Source organism: Macaca nemestrina, chromosome 9 (genome assembly GCF_043159975.1).
Source record: "Macaca nemestrina isolate mMacNem1 chromosome 9, mMacNem.hap1, whole genome shotgun sequence".
Taxonomy (NCBI): Eukaryota; Metazoa; Chordata; class Mammalia; order Primates; family Cercopithecidae; genus Macaca; species Macaca nemestrina.
The window spans coordinates 38,838,634-38,858,981 of NC_092133.1; the positions used below are offsets into that span (position 1 = coordinate 38,838,634).

At 37.4% G+C, this 20,348-nt stretch overlaps 1 protein-coding gene, 1 long non-coding RNA gene and 1 pseudogene across 4 annotated transcripts in view; 1 reads left to right on the top strand and 2 right to left on the bottom strand.

Moving 5' to 3' along the window:
• Positions 1–20,348, bottom strand: part of LOC139356220 (uncharacterized) — a 138,599-nt gene that overhangs the window by 82,435 nt on the left and 35,816 nt on the right. The window contains exon 2 of the long non-coding RNA XR_011607726.1: positions 19,691–19,807. This is a non-coding gene — a long non-coding RNA (uncharacterized lncRNA). The remainder of the gene's footprint in view (positions 1–19,690; positions 19,808–20,348) is intronic.
• Positions 1–20,348, top strand: part of CYP2C8 (cytochrome P450 family 2 subfamily C member 8) — a 28,971-nt gene that overhangs the window by 7,397 nt on the left and 1,226 nt on the right. The window contains exons 6-9 of one of the 3 annotated variants that reach the window (XR_980371.3): positions 11,298–11,439; positions 14,157–14,344; positions 14,873–15,074; positions 19,228–19,369. Coding sequence is in view for 2 of the 3 variants with exons in the window: in XM_071069446.1 (XP_070925547.1) it covers positions 11,298–11,439; positions 14,157–14,344; positions 19,228–19,369 (472 nt within the window). In the remaining variant the exon portion in view is untranslated. The other 2 variants (XM_011721978.3, XM_071069446.1) reach the window with 2 other exon arrangements.
• On the bottom strand, positions 15,491–16,431 carry LOC105470209 (non-selective voltage-gated ion channel VDAC1 pseudogene; annotated as a pseudogene).

The following is a 20,348-nucleotide window of genomic DNA, read 5'->3' on the forward strand; positions in this document are numbered from 1 at the left end:
AGCATAATGATATGGAGGGTCAACTAAGTTTTAGCATGTGATGGTACTTTGTTTTTTTTGTGGTTGAATAATATTCCATTTTCATGTACACATACAACAATTTGCTTGTCATTCATCTGTTGATGATCATTTGTGTTATATAAATGATCTTTTGGCTCTTATAAATAATGTTGCTGTTAACATTTGTACACAAGTTTCTTCGTGAACATATTTTCAGTTTTCCAGGGTATAGTCCTAGGAGTGTTATTTCTGGGTCATATGGTGATTTTATGTTTAACTTTTTGAGAAACAACTAAACATTTCTACAGTAAATGCACCATTTTAAAATCCCACTATCAATGTTTGAGGGTTCCTCTTTTCCATATTATAGCTAATATTTGTAGTTTTCTGTTTTTTTGTGTCAGCTCAAAGTGGTATTTCATTGTGGTTGTGGTTTTGACTTGACCAATGATATTAATCAGCTTTTTACCATTTTTACAAGATCTTTGGAGAAATGTTATTCAAGGCCCTTGCTCTTTTTTTTTTTTTTTTTTTTTTGGAGATCAGGCCTCTCTGTGTTCCTCAGGTTGGAGTACACTGTTGTCATCTTGGCTCACTGCAACCTCTGATTCTTGGGCTCAAGTGATACTCCTACCTCAGCTTCCCAAGTAGCTAGGAGCACAGGCACAAACCCCAACACCCAGCTAATTTTTGTATTTTTTTGTACAAACATGCTGGTCTCAAACTCCTGAGCTCACGCAGTCCACCCACCTCAGCCCTCCCAAAGCACTGGGATTGCAGGTGTGAGTCACCACACCTGGCCCTTTGCTCATTTCTATATTGGGTTGCTTGTCATTTGTTGTTCAACTGTAGGTAGTTGTTTATGGATTCTGGGCATTAAACGCTTACTAAATATGTATGAAATACAAATCTTTTCTCCCATCCTATATATTGTCATTTCACATTCTTAATTTTGTCCTTCGATGAACAAACATTTTAAATTTGGTGAAGCCCAGTTTATCTCTCTTATTTTAGTTGCTTTGGTGTCAAATCTATGCATCCACTTCCAATTCTGAAGGCATTAAGATTTAACCCGATGTTTTATTCTAAGAATTTTATAGTTTTAGTTCACATTTGAGTTTTTCGTTCACTTTCAGTTATATTTTGCATAAGAGTGAGATAGGGGTTCAACTTCATTCTTTTGTATGTGGTTACCCAGTTGTCCCAGCACTGATTGTTGAAGAAACTCTTCCTTTATTTATTTATTTTTTTTGAAACTCTTCCTTTAGATTGAATGATCTTGGCACGTTTGTTGAAAATGAACTGGGCATAGATGATTAGGTTTACGTTTGGATTTCAATTTATTCCATTGGTCTTTATTTCTTTCCTTTTGCCAGTACCATGCTGTTTTGACTACTATAGTTTTGTTTTGAAGTTTGGAAATTTGGAAATTGAGTCCTCTCCCTGTAGTTGCATATAAATTCAGGATTGGCTTTTCCATTTTTGCACAAATAAAAATTTTAAAAAGGACATTGGAATTGTGACAGTGATTACGTTCGATCTTTAGATTACTTTTGGAAGCATTGCCATCTTAACAATTTTAAGTCTTTCAATCCTTTAACATGACGTGGTTTGCCATTTATTTAGGTACTCCTTATTTTTCTAAGCAACATTTGATAGTTTTCCATCTTTTATCTTCTTGATTATAGATTCTCAGGGCTTTTGGTCCTTTTGATGCTATTGCGAATGTAATTATTTCCTTGATTTTATTTTCATGTCACTCATTGCTGATATAAACAGACACAACAGATATCTGGACCAATTTTACACTCTAAAATTAAGCTGAAAACATTTGTCAGCTCTCGTTGTGTTTTGTCAGTTGTATGAACTTTTCTTTATATATAATTGTGTTATTTTAAAATAGAAACAGTTTTACATCTTCCTTTGTTACCTAAATGCCTTTTATTTCTCTTTCCTGTCTAATTGTTTTGGCTAGGACATTAAGTGCTATGCTGAATAGCAGCAGCAAAATTGGATATACTTGGATCTTTTCCCCCTGATTTTGGGGCATAAGTTTTTAGATTTTCACAACTGGACATAAAATACCTTTGGAATTTTTATAAATATATTTTATTATAAGGAATTTCCCTTCTATTCATATTTTTGAGTGATTTTATCAGGAAGAGAATTGAATTTTGTCTTATGCTTTCTCAGCTTCTATTGAGATGGTCATTTTGTTAGATTTTTCCTTTCTTTCTAATAAGGTGTATTACATTGATTGATTTTCTTATTGAAGCACTCTTGCACTACTCATATAGATCCCATTTAGTTATGACATATAATCCTTAATTTTTTTTATTATACTTTAAGTTCTAGGGTACATGTGCACAATGTGCAGGTTTGTTGTATATGTATACATGTGCCATGTTGGTGTGCTGCACCCATTTACTTGTCATTTACACTAGGTATATCTCCTAATGCTATCCCTCCCTCTTCCCCCTCCCCCTTCCCCACAATAGGACCTGGTGTGTGATGTTCCCCTTCCTGTGTCCAAGTGATCTCATTGTTCAATTCCTACTTACGAGTGAGAACATGCGGTGCTTGCTTTTCTGTTCTTGTGATAGTTTGCTGAGAATGATGGTTTCCAGCTGCATCCATGTCCCTACAAAGGACACAAACTCATCCGTTTTTATGGCTGCATAGTATTCCATGGTGTATATGTGCCACATTTTCTTAATCCAGTCTGTCACTGATGGACATTTGGGTAGATTCCACGTCTTTGCTATTGTGAATAGTGCCGCAATAAACATACATGTGCATGTGTCTTTATAGCAGCATGATTTATAATCCTTCGGGTATATATGCAGTAATGAGATGGCTGGGTCAAATGGTATTTTTGGTTCTAGATCCTTGAGGAATTGCCACAGTTTTCCACAATGGTCGAACTAGTTTACAGTCCCACCAACAGTGTAAAAGTGTTCCTATTTCTCCAGATCCTCTCTAGCACGTGTTGTTTCCTGACTTTTTAATGATTGCCATTCTAACTGGTGTGAGATGGTATCTCATTGTGGTTTTGATTTGCATTTCTCTGATGGCGAGTGACGATGAGCATTTTTTCATGTGTCTGTTGGCTGTACGAATGTATGCATAATCCTTAATTTTAAAAAAATCCATTATATACAACTTGTCATATTATTTATCTTTCTTGTCTAATTGTTTTGGCTAGGACCTTAAGAACAATGCCAAATAGCAGTAGTAAAAGTAGATATACTTGGGTTTTTTACCCCCTGATTTTAAGGCACAAGCTTTTAGATTTTCACAATTTGATATAAAATATCTTTGGAATTTTTATAAATACATTTTATTATTATAAGGAATTTTCCCTTCTATTCATATTTTTCAGTGATTTTTTAAGTTATACTTTAGGTTCTGGGATACATGTGCAGCATGTGCAGCTTTGTTACATAGGTATACATGTGCCATGGTGGTTTGCTGCACCCGTCAACCCATCATCTAGGTTTTAAGCCCCACATGAATTAGGTATTTGTCCCAATGCTCTTCCTCCCCTTGCTCTCCACCCCCTGACAGGCCCTGGTGTGTGATGTTTCCCTCCCTGTGTCCATGTGTTCTCACTGTTCAACTCCCACTTTTGAGTGAGAATATGCAATGTTTGGTTTTCTGTTTCTGTGTTAGTTTGCTGAGAATGATGGTTTCCAGCTTCATCCATGTCCCTAAAAAGGACATGGATTCATATTCTTTATGGCTGCATAGTAGTCCATGGTGTATATATGCCATATTTTCTTTATCTAGTCTATCATTGATGGACATTTGGGTTGGTTCCAAGTCTTTGCTATTGTAAATAGTGCTGCAGTAAACATACGTGTACATGTGTCTTTATAGTAGAATGATTTATAATCCTTTGAGTATATACCCAGTAATGGGATTGCTGACTCAAATGGTATTTCTGATTTTAGATCCTTGAGGAATCGCCACCCTGTCTTCCACAATGATTGAACTAATTTACACTCCCACCAACAGTGTAAAAGCATTCCTATTTCTCTGCATCCTCGCCAGCATCCGTTGTTTCCTGACTTTTTAATGATCGCCATTCTAACTAGTGTGAGATGGTATCTCATTGTTAATATTATGTGTGGATATTGTAAATAGGATTACTTTTTTAAATTATTCACTGTAGGAATATAGAAATACTACCAATTTTTGTATGTTATTTTGTGTCTTCCAACTTTACTGAATTTGTTTATTATTTCTTGTAGTTTTTTAGTTGAGTCTTCAGGTTTTTTAAAATATAAGATAATATTATCTGCAAATGAGGATAATTTGACTTCTTTCATTCTAATTGGGATCTCCTTCATATCTTTCTCTGATTGCTCTAGCTAGGTATTCCAGTACAATGTTGAATAACAGTGGTGAAAGTAAGCATCCTTGTTGTTTTCCAGACCTTAGAGGAAAGGCTTTCAGTTTTTTCCTCATTTAGTATGTTACTAGCTGTGGGTCTTTTGTAGATGGCTTTTATTATGGTGAGGTATATTCCTTCTATACCTTGTTTTTTTAGGGCTTTTACCATGAAGGGATGTTGAGGTTTATCAAATAATTTTTCAGTATCGATTGAAATCACCACATGCTTTTGTTCTTTATTCTGTTGATAGGATGTACCACATCTATTAATTGGCATATGTTAAAGCACCCTTGCATACAGTGATAAATCCCACCTGGTTGTGATGAATGAGTTCTTTAATGTATTCATTAGTTTGGTTTGCAGCTATTTTCTTGAGGATTTTTGCATCAATATTCCTCAGAGACATTGGCCTATACCTTTCTTTTTTTTTTTTTTAAACATGTCTTTGGTTTTGTTATCAGAGTAATACTGGCCTTATAGAATTAGTTTGGAAGTATTCCCTCCTTCACTATTTTGTAAAATAGTCTGAGTAGGATTGGTATTAGTTCTTCTTTAAATGTTTGCTAGAATTCATCATTGAAGTCATTGAGTCCTGAGCTTTTCTCTACTAGGATGCTTTCTCTTGAGTTCAATCTGATTACTTGTTATAATTTTGTTCAGGTTTTGGATTACTTCATGGTTCAATTTCAGTAGGTTGTATGTATCTAGGAATTTGTTCATTATTTCTAAGTTTTCTAATTTATTGGTATATAGTTGCTCATGGTAGCCACCAATGATCCTTTGAATACCTGTGATATCAGTTGAAATGTCTTCTTTTTCATCACTGACTTATTTGGATCGTCTCACGTTATTCCTCAGTCTGGCTAAAGGTTTGTCAGCTTTCATTAATGCTTCTAAAGAACAACTTTTTGCTTTATTAATATTTTGTTGTTTTCTTTATTTCAATTTCACTTATTTCTGCTCTGAGCTTTATTATTTCTTTTCTTCTACTAATTTCGGATTTGGTTTGCTCCAGCTTTCATAGTTTCTTAAGGTATATTGTTAGGTTGTTTATTTGATGTTTTTCTTCTATTTTGATAGTTGACACTTACAGTTATTAACTTTATTATTAGTACGACTTTTGCTGAATCCCGTAGGTTTTGGTATGCTGTGTTTTCTCATCATTTGTTTCAAGAAATTTTTCAATTTTCTTCTTAATTTCTTCATTCTCCCACTGTTCATTCAGGAGCATATTGCTTAATTTTCATGTATTTAAACTTATACAAAATAGATTCAAGATGGATTAAAGACTTAAATGTAAGGTCCAAAACTATAAAAACCCTAGCAGAAAATCTAGGCAATACAATTCAGGATGTCCTTGGGAGTTTTATTATTAAATACCTGGAAGTAGTCTTCGTTGGGTTTAATCTGCTTGGTGTTCTATCAGCTTCTTGTACTTAGATAGTGATACCTTTCCCTAGTTTTGGAAAGTTCTCTGTTATTTCCCCTTAAATACATTTTCTACTCCTTTCTCTTTCTCTACCTCCTCTTTAAGGCCAATAACTCTTAGATTTGCATTTTGAGGCTATTTTCTAGATCCTGTAAGTGTGCTTCATTGTTTTTTATTCTTTTTTCTTTTGTCTCTTCTAGCTGTATTTTCAAATAGCTTCTGTTAATGCTCACTAATTCTTTCTTCTGCTGGATCAATTCTACTATTCTATGATTCTACTAAAGACTAATACATTCTTTAGTATGCCAATTGCATGTTTCAGCTCCACAATCTCTGCTTGACTTGTAAATTATTTCAGTCTCTTTGTTATGTTTACCTGATAGAATTGTGAATTTCTTCTCTGTGTTATTTTGAATATCTTTAGGTTTCCTCAAAACAACTACCTTATATTTTCTGGCTGAAAGATCACATATCTCTGTTTCTCCAGGATTGGTCCCTGGTGCCTTATTTAGTGAATGTGGTGAAGTCATGTTTTCCTGGATTTTCTTTATATTTGTAGATATTCATCTGGGGCTGGGCATTCTAGAGTTAGGTATTTTTGTCATCTTTGTAGTCTGGGATTTTTTTTGTACCCATCCTTCTTGGTAGGCTTTCTAGATATTAAAAAGGACTTAACCTATTTTCAATTTGCCCCTAGAATACTGCACTGACAGTGAACTGCACTTTTTTTAATAAATGGGAAATGAGTTAAGTGTTGTGATCTAAGCTTTATCTGCTTTAGGGGCACTCCAAGCCCAATAATGCAGTGGTTCTTGAAGACTTGTAGAGATACTGCCTTGATGGTCTTGGACAGGATCCAAGAGAATTCTGTGGATTACCAGAAAGAAACTCTTGTTCTCTTCCCTTAGCTTCTCCCAAATAAAGTCTCTCTCTCTGTTCTGAGCCAACTGAAACTGGGGATAGAATGACACAAGCACTCATGTATCCGCCACCACTGTGACTGCGCTGGGTCAGACTTAAAACCAGCAGAACACTGGGCCTTGCCCAAAGCCTGCTGCAACCACTCCCTGGCTACTGCCTATGTTTCCAAGCATCTGGGGCTCTACAATCAGCTGGTGGTGAATCCAGCCAGGCCTGTGTCCTTCCCTTCAGTGCAGCAAATTCTTCCAGTACCCAAGCATGTCCAGAGGTACCACCTAGAAGCCAGGGGCGAGTCAAAAACCTTAGAAATCTATTTGGTGTTATGTTGTACTGCAGCTGATCTGGCACTTAAACCACAAAATGCAGTCCTTCTCACTCTTCCCTTTCCTTTCCAAGGGCAGTGGAGTCTCACCCCTTGAGCAGTGCTATCAAAGGCCCATTGAGAATACTAGACCCTGCACAAGAGCCAAGTCCTGGTTTTGGAGACTCCAGGAGTGCACTTGGTGCTCTACCCTCCTGTGATCAAGCTGATACCTAGTTGCAAGACAAAGTCGCCTTTATATTTTACTCTGATTTCTCAAGTAGAAGGAGTCTTTCCTGATGGCCAGCTAGCTGGGAATGTGTTGAGTCTTACCTAAGCCAGCAAGTCTCAAAGTCTTACCCAAAGCCCTCAACGTAGTACCTGGGTATTGCTGCTAGCTATTCAAGCCCCCACTCCTCAAGCAGAAGAAAGGAGTTTCTTTTGGAAGTGAAAACTGTGCAGCTTGGGATTAGGAGAGGGGGGATGTCAGCGCCCCCTTACCCATCTTCAGCTGGTGTTTCAGTAAGTTGCACCTCCCGCCACCGCTCTACTGTCTCTAGGCCCAGTTCAGAACTAGGACTCACATAAAAGTTACAATCCTTGTAGCCAAGTCTGTCTTTCAAGTTTATTTATAGTCCCAGAGCCCTATAGTCCACAGTGATGAGGCTTGTAGAAACTTGGTTCCAACCACTGGTATCAGAGATTCATCTCAGGCCAGGGCTGGTTTAAATGCTCCCTCTGTGAGTGGGCATCAGCTGAATTTGGCCTGTTTTCCCTCCTGCCATAACAGAACAGCATTAATTTTATGCTGTATAATTACTGTGTTCTCCCTCCTTCAGTACTCAGAAACACTCTCTGAACCATGCCACTGCTGCCAGGGGAAGAGAGGATGTCAGTAATTCAATAGTATTTTTTCTATCTCTTCTGTTCCTCTTTCAGTGATATACATTTAAATCTAGGTACTGTGCATGCTCATCTGATTTTGGTTCTTATGAAGGTACACTTTGTGTAGATAGCTGTTAAGTTGGTGTCCTTGCATGGGGAATAATCAGTGAAGCATTCTATTCTGTCATCTTGCTCCACTCTCTCATTTGTATATCTTCCTTTGAGAAATTTCTGTTCATGTTGTTTGCCCACTTTTTAATAGGATTATTTGGATTTTTTTTTCTTGCTGTTTGAGTTTCTTGTAGATTCTGGAAAATAGTCCTTTGTTGAAGGTATATTTTGCAAATATTTTCTCCCATTCTGTAGGTTGTTTACTCTGCTTGTCATTTCTTTTGCTGTGCAGAAGCTCTTTAGTTTAATTAGGTCCTATTGTCAATTATTTTTGTTGAAATTGCTTTTAAACACTGAGTCATAAATCCTTAGCCTACACCAATGCTCAGAAGAGTTTTTTCTAGGTTTTTGTCTAAAATTTTTATGATTTCAAGTCTCATTCTCATATCTAAGTCTTTAGTCCATCTTGAGTTAATTTTTGTATATGGTGAGATATAGGAATCATATTTCATTCTTCTACATGTTCCCCTGGGTAATATAAGCCAAGCACAAATCCCACAGCTACTAGTGCAGGTGGCTCTCTCCTGCAAGAACCACCTCCTAGCTGGAAGCCAATAGGCACAGCCTATTACAACATCTGCTGGCAAAATAACACAACATTTGGGAAGAAGAAAACTTTTGTCTTATCTCAGCTAACACTATACCCACATCACCCCAGCTAATTAGAATGTCTTCAGTGTGTACACAAACCCAGAACATTGCTAGTACAGCTGGCATTTGAGAAAATCACCACACTAAGCCTATTTATAACCGAGTAAATCTTACAGAGTCTATGTCACTCTCTTGCCACCCTCATCAGAGGTGGTGCTTACACCTGCTCCTGGGAGACCAAGCACAGTTAGGCCCAGTTAAGCCCCCACTCAATATTGCCCTCCTTTGTCGCAAAGAGTGGAACCCAAGCACTGTATATCTCTCCGACCTTTCCATAGCCTGAAGCATCAGAGATTTCCAGTTGGCTGACAAAGATGTCAATCATCAATTATTCTCAGAAGGAAGAGCCAATATTACAGGTGAATAATCATACGCCAAATGGACTGTTAAAGAGACAGCAATGGAGCTTATTGGTCAATTCATAAGAAGAATCTACAACTCACAAACATGTACACATACACACATGCACACACACACACAAATAAAGTAAAAAGAAGCTGGCAGAGGTGAAACCCTGAGAGACTTAGTAATCCATGGAAAGGGCAGGTAGGAGTGTTCTCAGCCTCCCTACCCAATTTGGCAGTCTGCTGGGATCTGAAGTCAAGGTGACCTTCTTTGCCTTCACAAGCACAAGTACTGGAGTGGGCTGTGGTTTTGAGACTTCTCAAGAACATTACCTTGTTCACACAAGTTCCCTTTCCTTTTCCCTTGGATCTGAGCTCTTTTCAACTATTTTGGTAGAATTCACTAGTGAAGTAATCTTGAGTTGGAACTTTTTTTTGTGGGGAGGGTGGGGTGGAGTTCTTGATTACTAATTCAAATACTTTACTCATTGTAGGTGTATTCACACTTTCAATTTATGAGAACTTTATTCAATTGGTCCCTTAGCCTTGGCATTTGCATTACCCCTACTCTTCTTTATCCAATATAGGCAGTTAATGCCTCACGTTTTTGTATTAATAATTGCTATTTCTCTTCACTTTGTATTTTCCTATTTATTCCTGAACTTATTCCTTAGAACAAGTTGCCTGTTGCCTCCCATCTAGATTACAATTTTGTTAGACCTGTCTTGTCTTTGTGAACTCATTATCTTTCACTATATTTCATTCTTGGTTTTGTTGACATATTTGTTTCACACATTTCAGCTTTGTAATGAATATGTAGGTGTAACTGAGTCTTTGTAAATTTTTGACAGAAGAAAATTGCAAACTCTTGATTCAAGAGTGTAACACTTTTCATGATATAGCCCTAATTTACTTATATTTATACACTAAAATCGTGTTCACTTACAAATAATAAAAAATCATAAAAATGAATGTGTTAGGCTGTTCTTGAATTGCTACAAAGAAATATCTGAGGCCAGATAATTTATAAGAAAATGAGGCCCAATTGACTAACAGTTCTGCAGGCTGTACGAGCATGATGCTGGCATCTGCTCAGCTTCTGCAGAGTCCTCAGGGAGTATTTGCTCATAGCAGAAGGCAAAGCAAGAACAGGCACATCACATGGCAAGAGGAGAAACAAGTTGGAGAAATAGTTTTAAACAACCAGATCTTATGTGAACTCATTTATTATCAGGATGGGAGAGATAAATATTTATTATCCAAACTATATCAAGAGCATAATCAAATAGTTGGCTTATATATCTCAAATACAAGAAGCCTTATGGTGGGCTAGACTAGAAATAACATGATAGCCCTTAAGCATGAGAGAGTCAAGTGCCTTCTTTTTTTTTTTTTTATATATATACCATATTTAGTATAGAAGTCTTCATTACTATGATCAAATGCTCATGTCCAAAGATGATGTCAATCCTATTCCTCCTTCACATTTGTGTTTTGAGTAATAAGGAAAAAATAGAAGAAGATTCATGTTCTGGTTTGAATGTGTCCTCTATAGTTCATGTGTTAAAAGTGAATGCCCAATGCAACAGAGTTGGTGGGTGCAGCCTAACAAAACATGACTATGTCATCAGTGTTCTGCCTTCATAAATATACTCATGTCATTATTGCAAGAGTGGGGTAGTTCTTGACAGCTTGTTATAAATGTGATTGTGCCCCCACCCTTGCTCTCACTCTTACTCTTTCTTGCCCTTCCACTTTTTGCCACATGATGAAGTAGCAAGAAGGCCATTGCCAGAAGCCACTGCCATGCTCTTGGACTTCCCAGCCTTCAGAATCATCAGAAATAAATTTCTTTTCTTTACAAATTACCAAGTATATAGTATTCTGTTATATAACACAAATTGAACTAATACAGGACATCTGTATACTTCTGCTTTTATTTCTGAGGAAAGAAATATTCTGTGTGACTAACCTAAGCAGCAAATGGTTTCATGAATGGAACTTGTAGGCCTATCAGGAAATAAAGTTTGAGTCAACTGATCTGCAGCTACTGCCATACCACACAGTTGCTTTTTCTAATACTGTACTGTCCAGTATCTCTTTTGGCTAACTTTATAACATAGTATTTTTTTTTAAATTTTGTATATTTAGATATACTGACACATAATTGGTCAGATAATTGCATGAAATCATTTCTAGGAAAAGGACAACCAACAGTCAGAATTCACTATTGAAAACTTGGTTGGCACTGTAGCTGATCTATTTGTTGCTGGAACAGAGACAACAAGCACCACTCTGAGATATGGACTCCTGCTCCTGCTGAAGCACCCAGAGGTCACAGGTAGGACCACAGATGATGAACAAAGTGAATTTAAGAACAATGCTGAGAAGATGGTGCCAGTGTCCTCCACCTTATTTCTCTCAGAGAAGCTTCATTCCTTAAATTTCTGTGTCATCAGCTGTAATCTGTCTAAATTTGATGACATGATTAAAAAGGACATCTTTGCACAATGGAGGAGGATGACTGAGATCAGTAAAAACAGTATGGCAGTAGCAAAATAAATAAAGCCCTGATGAAGTGGCTGGATTTCAGCAGAGATAATTCGTGGTAGGGAGAGCCAGCATAAATTGGCCTAGTAGTGAATGTTGGTTTTATTATGAAAAGTCCACTTTGAACAGTAGGTTCATTCTTGAAGATATCTTTTCTCATTTTGAAAATTCCATGCTCTAATGCTGAGGTAGTGAGATGAAAACATCCTTATTGAAGTATAAGTGGAATTCTAGAATTGTACTGAGGCATCCTGTGATTAATTCCAGTATGGGAAGTAATCTAAAAGTTAGGCTTCTAAAAAAGATGTTTCTGTTTAAGCAGAGACCATACCTAAAGGAATTTTTTTATTCCAGAAGTGTGTTTCATAAAACTGCTCTTTGACCAAATAGGAATATTTGGAAGGGGGTTAATAATTGCATCTTTCACATACAACTTTTCTTTAGAATTTACAATTTACTTCTAGAGTAAACTCTACATTTCCTTCAAATTTACATTTAAATAGTTCTTGTTTGGCAGCAGATAACATACCTTCTTCCCTGTGTCAGGATCCTACTGAAATTTCAATAACTAAATTACAAATTAAAATTAGCCTGTTGAAGTAAAAAGAGAGGAGAATAGAAAACAGCCTATAAGTCTTTGGCAAATTTCTGAGACACGGAGAGACAATGGAGGGCTGACAATTGAAACAGCATAGGGGATGGAGTTGTAACAAATATCAGCAGAGGAAGATTTATCAAGAGGAGAGGCAAATCTGTGTCACTATGATTCTCATAAGGGTCAGTATTTGGAGGCACCAAGGACCAAAGAAGGTAGGGAATGAGACTGAAAAGGGAGCCTCCCCTGCCCAGGTTTCCTCCATGACTCCTTTTATCAGGTACCTGATTTTTTCCCACTGGAAAAGGGAAGCACACTCTCCAGAGAAACTAAGCCTAAGAACCCCTGTACTCGGGGACACTTTACAGGGCCAGGAAAGTGTGAGGTGTGAAGCCAGAAAAAAAAGCTTTGGGAAATATCTATTCCTCAGATTCAAAGACTCAGCACTTTTCTTCATCTTGCTTCCTGACATTCAGCAGCTAGATATTCTCCAGAGAAGAAACATGTCTAGAGAAAAGACCTTCGTATTTTGCCATCTTAATAGAAAGTTATCTACAAGTGTTCAGCAGAGTGAATGAAATTAAAACATCCATCACAGGACACAAAGTCATGGAATTTCAGAGCACCAGAAGTAAAGGGAAAATTAAAATCTTTCAGACAGTTATATCAAGTCATATATAAAATACCAGCATTCAGACAGCATCAGAATTCCCAATCATACTATGTTATGTATTCATAGAAAAAAGTATTTGGGACCTACAGGCTTGTTACAAATTTCACCCTCTATACTAACTTTCTCCAATACTGGGGATTGTGCTCCATCTCATGTCTGAAACCAAGTCAGAAGAAATTAAGGGTGCCAGGAATCAGAAGACCCCATGTAAGAGAATGAGAGTGTCAGAGATGCTGCTGGGCTCCTAGGAAACAACCACTTCAGAAGGGACCAGGTGAATAATACATGTAGAGGAGACTTCAAGAACCAAAGAGATGTGATTGATAGTCTGAGATTTCCCTATAATTGGGAAATTATTACTAGGAGTTTCAAACATGTGCAAATACTCTAACTTGAAGAATAGAAAATTGTGATTTAACTAAAGAACCAAGGAAGAATATGTGTGTGTGTGTGTGTGTGTGCTTGTGTGAGTATATTTAGAATGATATAAAGAATGAATAGTGATATAACCAGAAATTGTGGTCTAAATATATTCTGGTAAGTAGAAGGAGGAGAATTGTGTGTGTGTATACGTGCATGTGTGTGTGTCTGTGTGTACAAATATCACTTTGTGGGCATGCGTCTGTATATGGAACAGAGATAGAGATAAAAATTCTCATCTCGCATGCCAGAAAATTATGAAATATTGTCTAAAAATTGTTTAGTAAAACATAGAAAGAAATAGTGGATATTTAGAAATGTAAATATAAATTTCAGAAGAAGCTACTAGCATGCTTAAAGTGGCCACAATGGGAAGTGGAAAAATGAAGACAGTACCAGTGCTAATTGCATCACCGCCCCTGCCCCGCCACCGCACACGCAAATATATTTACAAAACCATTGCAATTTAACATTATACCCCATATATTATTTGGTAATACATATAATATTTGATTCCTGTTTTTCTGTTTGCAAGCACTGTAATTTCTTGACTTCTGTTTATTTTTTAAATAACGTATTACTTAAATTTGTATTAGTTGTCATATATGCTAATTTATAGAAATGTACTTGTGCACTGTAATGACTAGTTTGTAGGAGAATGATATGTATCTATATTATGGTAATTCTTTTTATATGGCTGGTTGTACTTCTGCACATGTAACTCATGTTTGTAACGTTGCTGGGATTTTTACATCATGTTTAATGTGGCCATGAATTGCTATGACAAATGTTCCATCAGTTCTTTCTTGTGTCTTGTCAGCTAAAGTCCAGGAAGAAATTGATCATGTAATTGGCAGACACAGGAGCCCCTGCATGCAGGATAGGAGCCACATGCCTTACACAGATGCTGTAATACACGAGATCCAGAGATACATTGACCTTGTCCCCACCGGCGTACCCCACGCAGTGACCACTGATATTAAGTTCAGAAACTACCTCATCCCCAAGGTAAGCTTGCTTCTCTTACACTATATTTCTGTGCTTCTGAAATTTCCAAAGTGCTAGTTTAGCTCCAATCCCCTAACAACAGAAGATGAGAGAAGTGCAAAACTCATACATGTGGCAGCTTGATGGACTTTCTGCTATTTTGTTTGGGGCTATAAAGATTTATAAAGCTAGGTCTCCTTAATAGGCTACTCTTAGGTGTTTACACTTTCAAATAATTGTTGAAAATATCAGTGTGTCAATCTCCCAAAACACTTCTGAAATTTTTATCAAAGTGACATTCATTGTGTAGTTCAATATGGAAAGACTTAACATGTTCATGCATTGAATTTTTTATTTTAGGTTTCAATATTTTATTCAAGTTTTTTTTAAGTGACGTTAATTACAGCATTTGGAGGATCAAATTTCACACATAATGGAAGACTCTAAAATGTACCCATTAAACTGCTAAAAAACAAATTGAGTGGTGAGAATACAACAGAAGTCCAATTTAGATTCTGAGTGTTGTCACCATGTGATTCAATCACACAGACACTTCCAAGCTCATAGCTGGAGCTCCTGGAAGCTATTTCATACTCTGGTGCAAGGGCAAAAAACAACAACAACAACAACAACAACAACACAAGAAGGACTAAGTCCTGAATTGTTGGCTTCATCACATCCACCTTCTCCACTCCAAAATGGTACAAAAGAAACAGTGACCACACCCTGCAGACCTTTTGGTGTAAAAGAGGTAACGATGAACTGGGGTGGGAACAGGTCATGAAGATCTGTCTAAAAAAGTCCCATTCAGGTGAGTTTCTACACACCATCAAGCAGCGAGCCTCTCATCAATCAGGGTTAGGAAACCAAGGTTCGATTCTCAGGAAAGCACAATTTCATTCATTTACTCAATATGAATTTACAAAGTGCCTACATATTATCAGCTTCCACTTGCAGCCATTTCTAGATAAAAAAGAAACCTGGCATCTCAAAGGGGCCACCAAGTTCCCCCTCAAGTCTACCACTGAAAGGACCTTTTTTGGAAATGGATTTTATCTGTCCCTCTGGAAAGGTAACATCTTAAAGCTGAATCATCTTTAACCTGGAGGGCAAACATATTTAGCAATACTTGCATCCCAGACATACAACATTAAAAGATATACTAAATTCTGAAGGTAGCTATGCTGCAAAATAGTTTAAAATTAAACAATTGTACAGTATTTATTTATGCTTGAAATTCCAGTCCTAGATCAAGCTTGTGACCACCAGCATTGACATTCTTGCCATCCAGAAGAGCTGACGGTGTCAGTTTGATATCTGGCTTTAGAGTCTGAGTGTATCCTAAACCTATCAGGCTGGAGTTGTTCACTTTAGCCGAGAAGCAGGGGTCAGGGTCAATCTGATACTTGGCTGCTATTCCGAAGCGCCTGTTACTGTTTCCTGCTGTCCAGGAGAGATTGACAGCGGTCTCCAACTTCTTGTTCACTTTCTGGTAAATGGAGCCGCCAAACTCTGTCCTGTCATTCACATTAGTGTGAAGCTGGAATTAGCAGTCTTGTAGGAACTGCAGAGTTGCTCTGGGTTACTCGGGATGTTGCAGTCTCAAAATTCATCTGGTAGCCGGCCAGCCAGTCCTCCTAACCCAGCACCAGAGCACCCCGGATGGAGGGCCCAGTAATGTCGAAATCCATGTCGCAGCTCAGGTTAATGTGCTCCCGCTTGTACCCTGTCTTGATTTTAGCATTTTTCTTCCCAGTGTTAGGTAAGAAGTATGAATCGAAGGTCAGCTTCAGTTCACGTGCAAGCTGATCTTCCACAGTAATCTCGGTGCCTAGTGTATTGTTGGTGTTCCATTTCTTTGTAAACGTAAGGCCGCACTCAGTCCATCTGTACTTGGTTTCCAGACTGCCCGTCACTTTGGTGGTCTCTGTGTTGGCTGAGCCGGAGCTTGTAAATTCCAGTCCATTCTCAGATTTCGTTTTCAAATCAAGCTTTATTACGCCAAATCCTTAGCCCTTGGTGAAGACATCCCTGGCAGATTTGCCAAGATCAGCATACATGGGTGGCACAGCCATCTTCTGCTCAGAGGCAGTAGCGGCGGGCTCCGAGGCGGCTACCGCAGGGGCTGTGGTGCGGAGGCAGGGAGCCAAGCAGAGCAAGCTTCATGCATTGAATTTTTAAATTCATGAATATGGTTGTGCTCCCAACTTATTGAGTTTTATTCTATTTTCTCAGTAATGTTTTATTTTCAGTGCAGTGACTTACAACTCTTTTATCAGGTTTTTCCTAGATAATTAATAATTTGTTGTTACAAACTTTTAATGCTTTTTTTTATTTCTTTGTAATTGGTATATGTAATTGTATTCAATTATACTATTTTGATGACCTTATATCTAATAACTTTCCTAAATTTACTGATCATTGCTAATAATTTATCTATAGATATATTTGGAATTTCTATGTACATTATTTTGCTATCTAGGTTAATATGCATTTTATTTCTTATTTTCCAATGATTTTGTCTTCAATTTGTCTTTATTGCATTACTGCACTGGCTAGGATTTCCAGGATAGCATTGAATAGAATTGGTGATAGAGGGCATCCTTATTTCATTTCTGATCTGCTGGGGGGTAGACTACAAGAATATTAATATTTCACTACTGAGAATGATGCTTTAAGTATTTTAGCAGATATTCTTTATCAGAAATCTTTAAGATTTTAGTAGATATTCTTTATCAGATTAGGGAAGTTTTTCCTCTTCTCTTATTTTTATATAAATTTTTGTCATGAATGTGTGTGCAATTTTATCAAATTGATTCTCTGCATCTATTTATATGATTGTATATACTGGCCTCACATCCCTCACTAAATATACAGAGTATACACAAACAGCTGGATTTGCTCTGTTACTTACTGTTCAGGACTTCTGTATTTATATTCATAAGATATTTTGGTCTGTAATTTTTCTTCCTCAACATTTTCTTTTCAGAGTTTTGATAACAAGATAATGCTGGCTGCATAAAACTAGTTGAGAAATGGTCCCTAATGTGGGTCTGTTTTCATTGCTTTCCCTTCTTTCCACTTTTCTTCTTATAACTGCTTAGTTGTATCTTTCAAATGCCTGAAACCCTATGGCTTAGTACAGATATTATATATGAAAAAATGCAGAATTTCAGAGAGTGTTTATCTTTTTCCAGAATGGATTCATTCACCTCTCATAGGCAGTTATAATGACAACACCTCCTGTCCCGATTCAGAATTGAATATTACATGAACACAGTCAAAAATTGACTGTAGGTATGAGCTCACCCCTCTGAAGTTCTCCTGTCACTGGAGCCAATTATTGTCTTTGTAATCTGAGGCCAGTTTTGGTCTTTGCAGCTTTACAATGCTGTCTATCATATGGTTTCTGTATTCATCCAGATGTTTTAGTTGCTATGCTATAAACTACACAATTCCACTTATTATTATTCAATTAAAAGTAATAAAAGTTATATTTTCATGAAGGAAAACAATGAGACTGATAAGATTTCAATTACTAATGTTATCCTCCAGAGAAGACAGAATTCATAATTTATCAAGATGCGATAGGGTTTTCCCTAATTATCACTGATTTTTTACAAGGATTAGGACTTCAATCCACACTGTTTTTACCAAAGCACACAACCAGAAGAGGTTTTTCTTTCTCAATACAAGGTTTATTTACACCTCAATACTGCAGTATGTATGCCCCAAAACAAAGATTTTTCTTATACACAATAATAGAGTATTCACACTCAGTAGCTATTGTTCAAATAATAATACAGCCTACATTTCAATTATCTCAATTTTTCTAGAATATTTTTATGCCTTTTTTCTTCTGCAATTTACTATCCAGGCAAGGAACAAGCATATAATTCACTTATGTTGACCTTTTCACCTCCTGTAATCAAGGAAAGTTCCTTTCCTTGTTTGTTTCTTTTCCATCAGTTGACCTTTTTGAGACCAGCAGTCATTTAAAATGTTCCTCAGGCTAGTTTTGTGTGACTGTTTTCTAGAGGCAGATTCCAGCTACAATTTTGGCAAGAAAACTACATAGGTGCTGAATCCCACTGAATATCCCACTGAATCACATTGATGAGGTGGGAGCATAAAATGTCACATATGTCATTATTGGTCACGCTAAGTTCCTCATATAATATGGTGGTATCCTCCAGATCTTACCATTGTAGGGGTTCTGCTTTTTATACACAACTAGTAAAAGTCTATGGGAGTACATTAAGACTATGTGAAACTCCTGCTTCCAGAATCACACACCCAATGGTTCTAGCTTTAATTGATGATCCTTACCTAACCTGATGATCCTGACTTGAATTGTAGCAAAGTGATAATCTTTCTAATTTCATCATCTTTTCAGTGTTTTAAGCTAAAATTAATCTGTAGCATGGCAATAATAAATACTCAATAGTTTTTACTGGTTATTGCACTTGTGGTTAGCATCCCAGATGACATCATATTAAAATAGATTACATGTTTATTTACAAAAGTTCTATGAACAGATACTCTGGACATTTCAAGTGTCAACAGAGACTTCCATTTTAAACTGTAATCTACATAATCTAAATACAAGATTTGTGAAATTTGAAGTGATGGGGACAGACAAGGGCATCGAAACTTGATGATCTAGAGAACACATTCAGAGGGTTGCACACAAGTATCCAAAATGTAAGACTTCAAATGTGATTGGAAAGCTCTTTAGCAAGCTTCCACCACTGGCATTTAGCTCATCCATGTAAATTACTGTGTCTGGCTGGACATTAGTCCCCTCACCTATAGATCAATGATATGGGGCTACATGATGTCCACTACTTCTTCTCACTTCTGGACTTCTTTATAAATCAGATTATCTGTTTTTTTACTTCCAGGGCACAATCATAATGACATTACTCACTTCCGTGCTGCACGATGACAAAGAATTCCCTAATCCAAAGATCTTTGACCCTGGCCACTTTCTGGATGAGAATGGCAACTTTAAGAAAAGTGACTACTTCATGCCTTTCTCAGCAGGTAATAGAATCTCGTTTCCATTTGCATTTGAAGGAAAGAGAGAACTTTTTGGAATCAGTTGGAATTTACATGGCACCCCCTCTGGGGCTGGTAGAATTGCTATTTGTCCATGATCAAGAGCACCACTCTTAATACCCATGTGCTCCACCCTCACAATATACCCTCATTGTTGGGCCAGATAGTGGGGCTTCCAGGAGTTAACCCTATTGTTCCCAATTGAGAAAACTAACATCTAGGTTGACTGAACTCTGCCACTAGATACATCACTAAGGCACCCAAGAGCTCCTCCTGGAAAGTAAAATTCATCTGATCTGTCCTTACCTGCCTTGGTGAATGTATCTGAGTCCACAACTGCATTGAGTGTCTTCTACATGGTGTCTGTCACCTCCCAGGCTGAGTTCCAAGGGCACAACTTTCAATGAGAACAGAGGCTCACTCCTGAGTTAGGGAGGAAGAGTAAACAGGTCATTGTAATTTAGACAGACCAGGACAGTGAGACAGGAATGCACAGGCCCCTCTAGGGGCTAGAGGGGGAATCTGCATGCTTCCTGCTCTCTCATACAACACAGTGAGGCATAAAATGGGGTAAGAAACTCAGAGGACGTTTGATGTGCTTCAAAGGAGGTGATAAAATTTAAGGGAAGGCTGGGCATTTTGAGGGAGATAATGAATGACAGAGCAGGACATTTGCTTTAGATCAAGGATGTCAGAACCTTTTCCAAAAAATTATGGGGTTCCAGAAACATTGGCAAGGGAGGAGGTTATGTTGCAGTGATTCCATAGCACCCTGTCTTCCTCCAATCATGATCATATATCCTGGATACTTGATTTTCACACCTGTGCTTTGTGTGCTAAGTCTCTGGCCATGGAATCTCCTTCCTTTACTCTTTGATCTTTTATGTCTGCTTTATATTTGGCACTGTAGATACCAAGATGACAAAGACAGAGACCTTCCTTCAATAATTCACATTTTAGCACA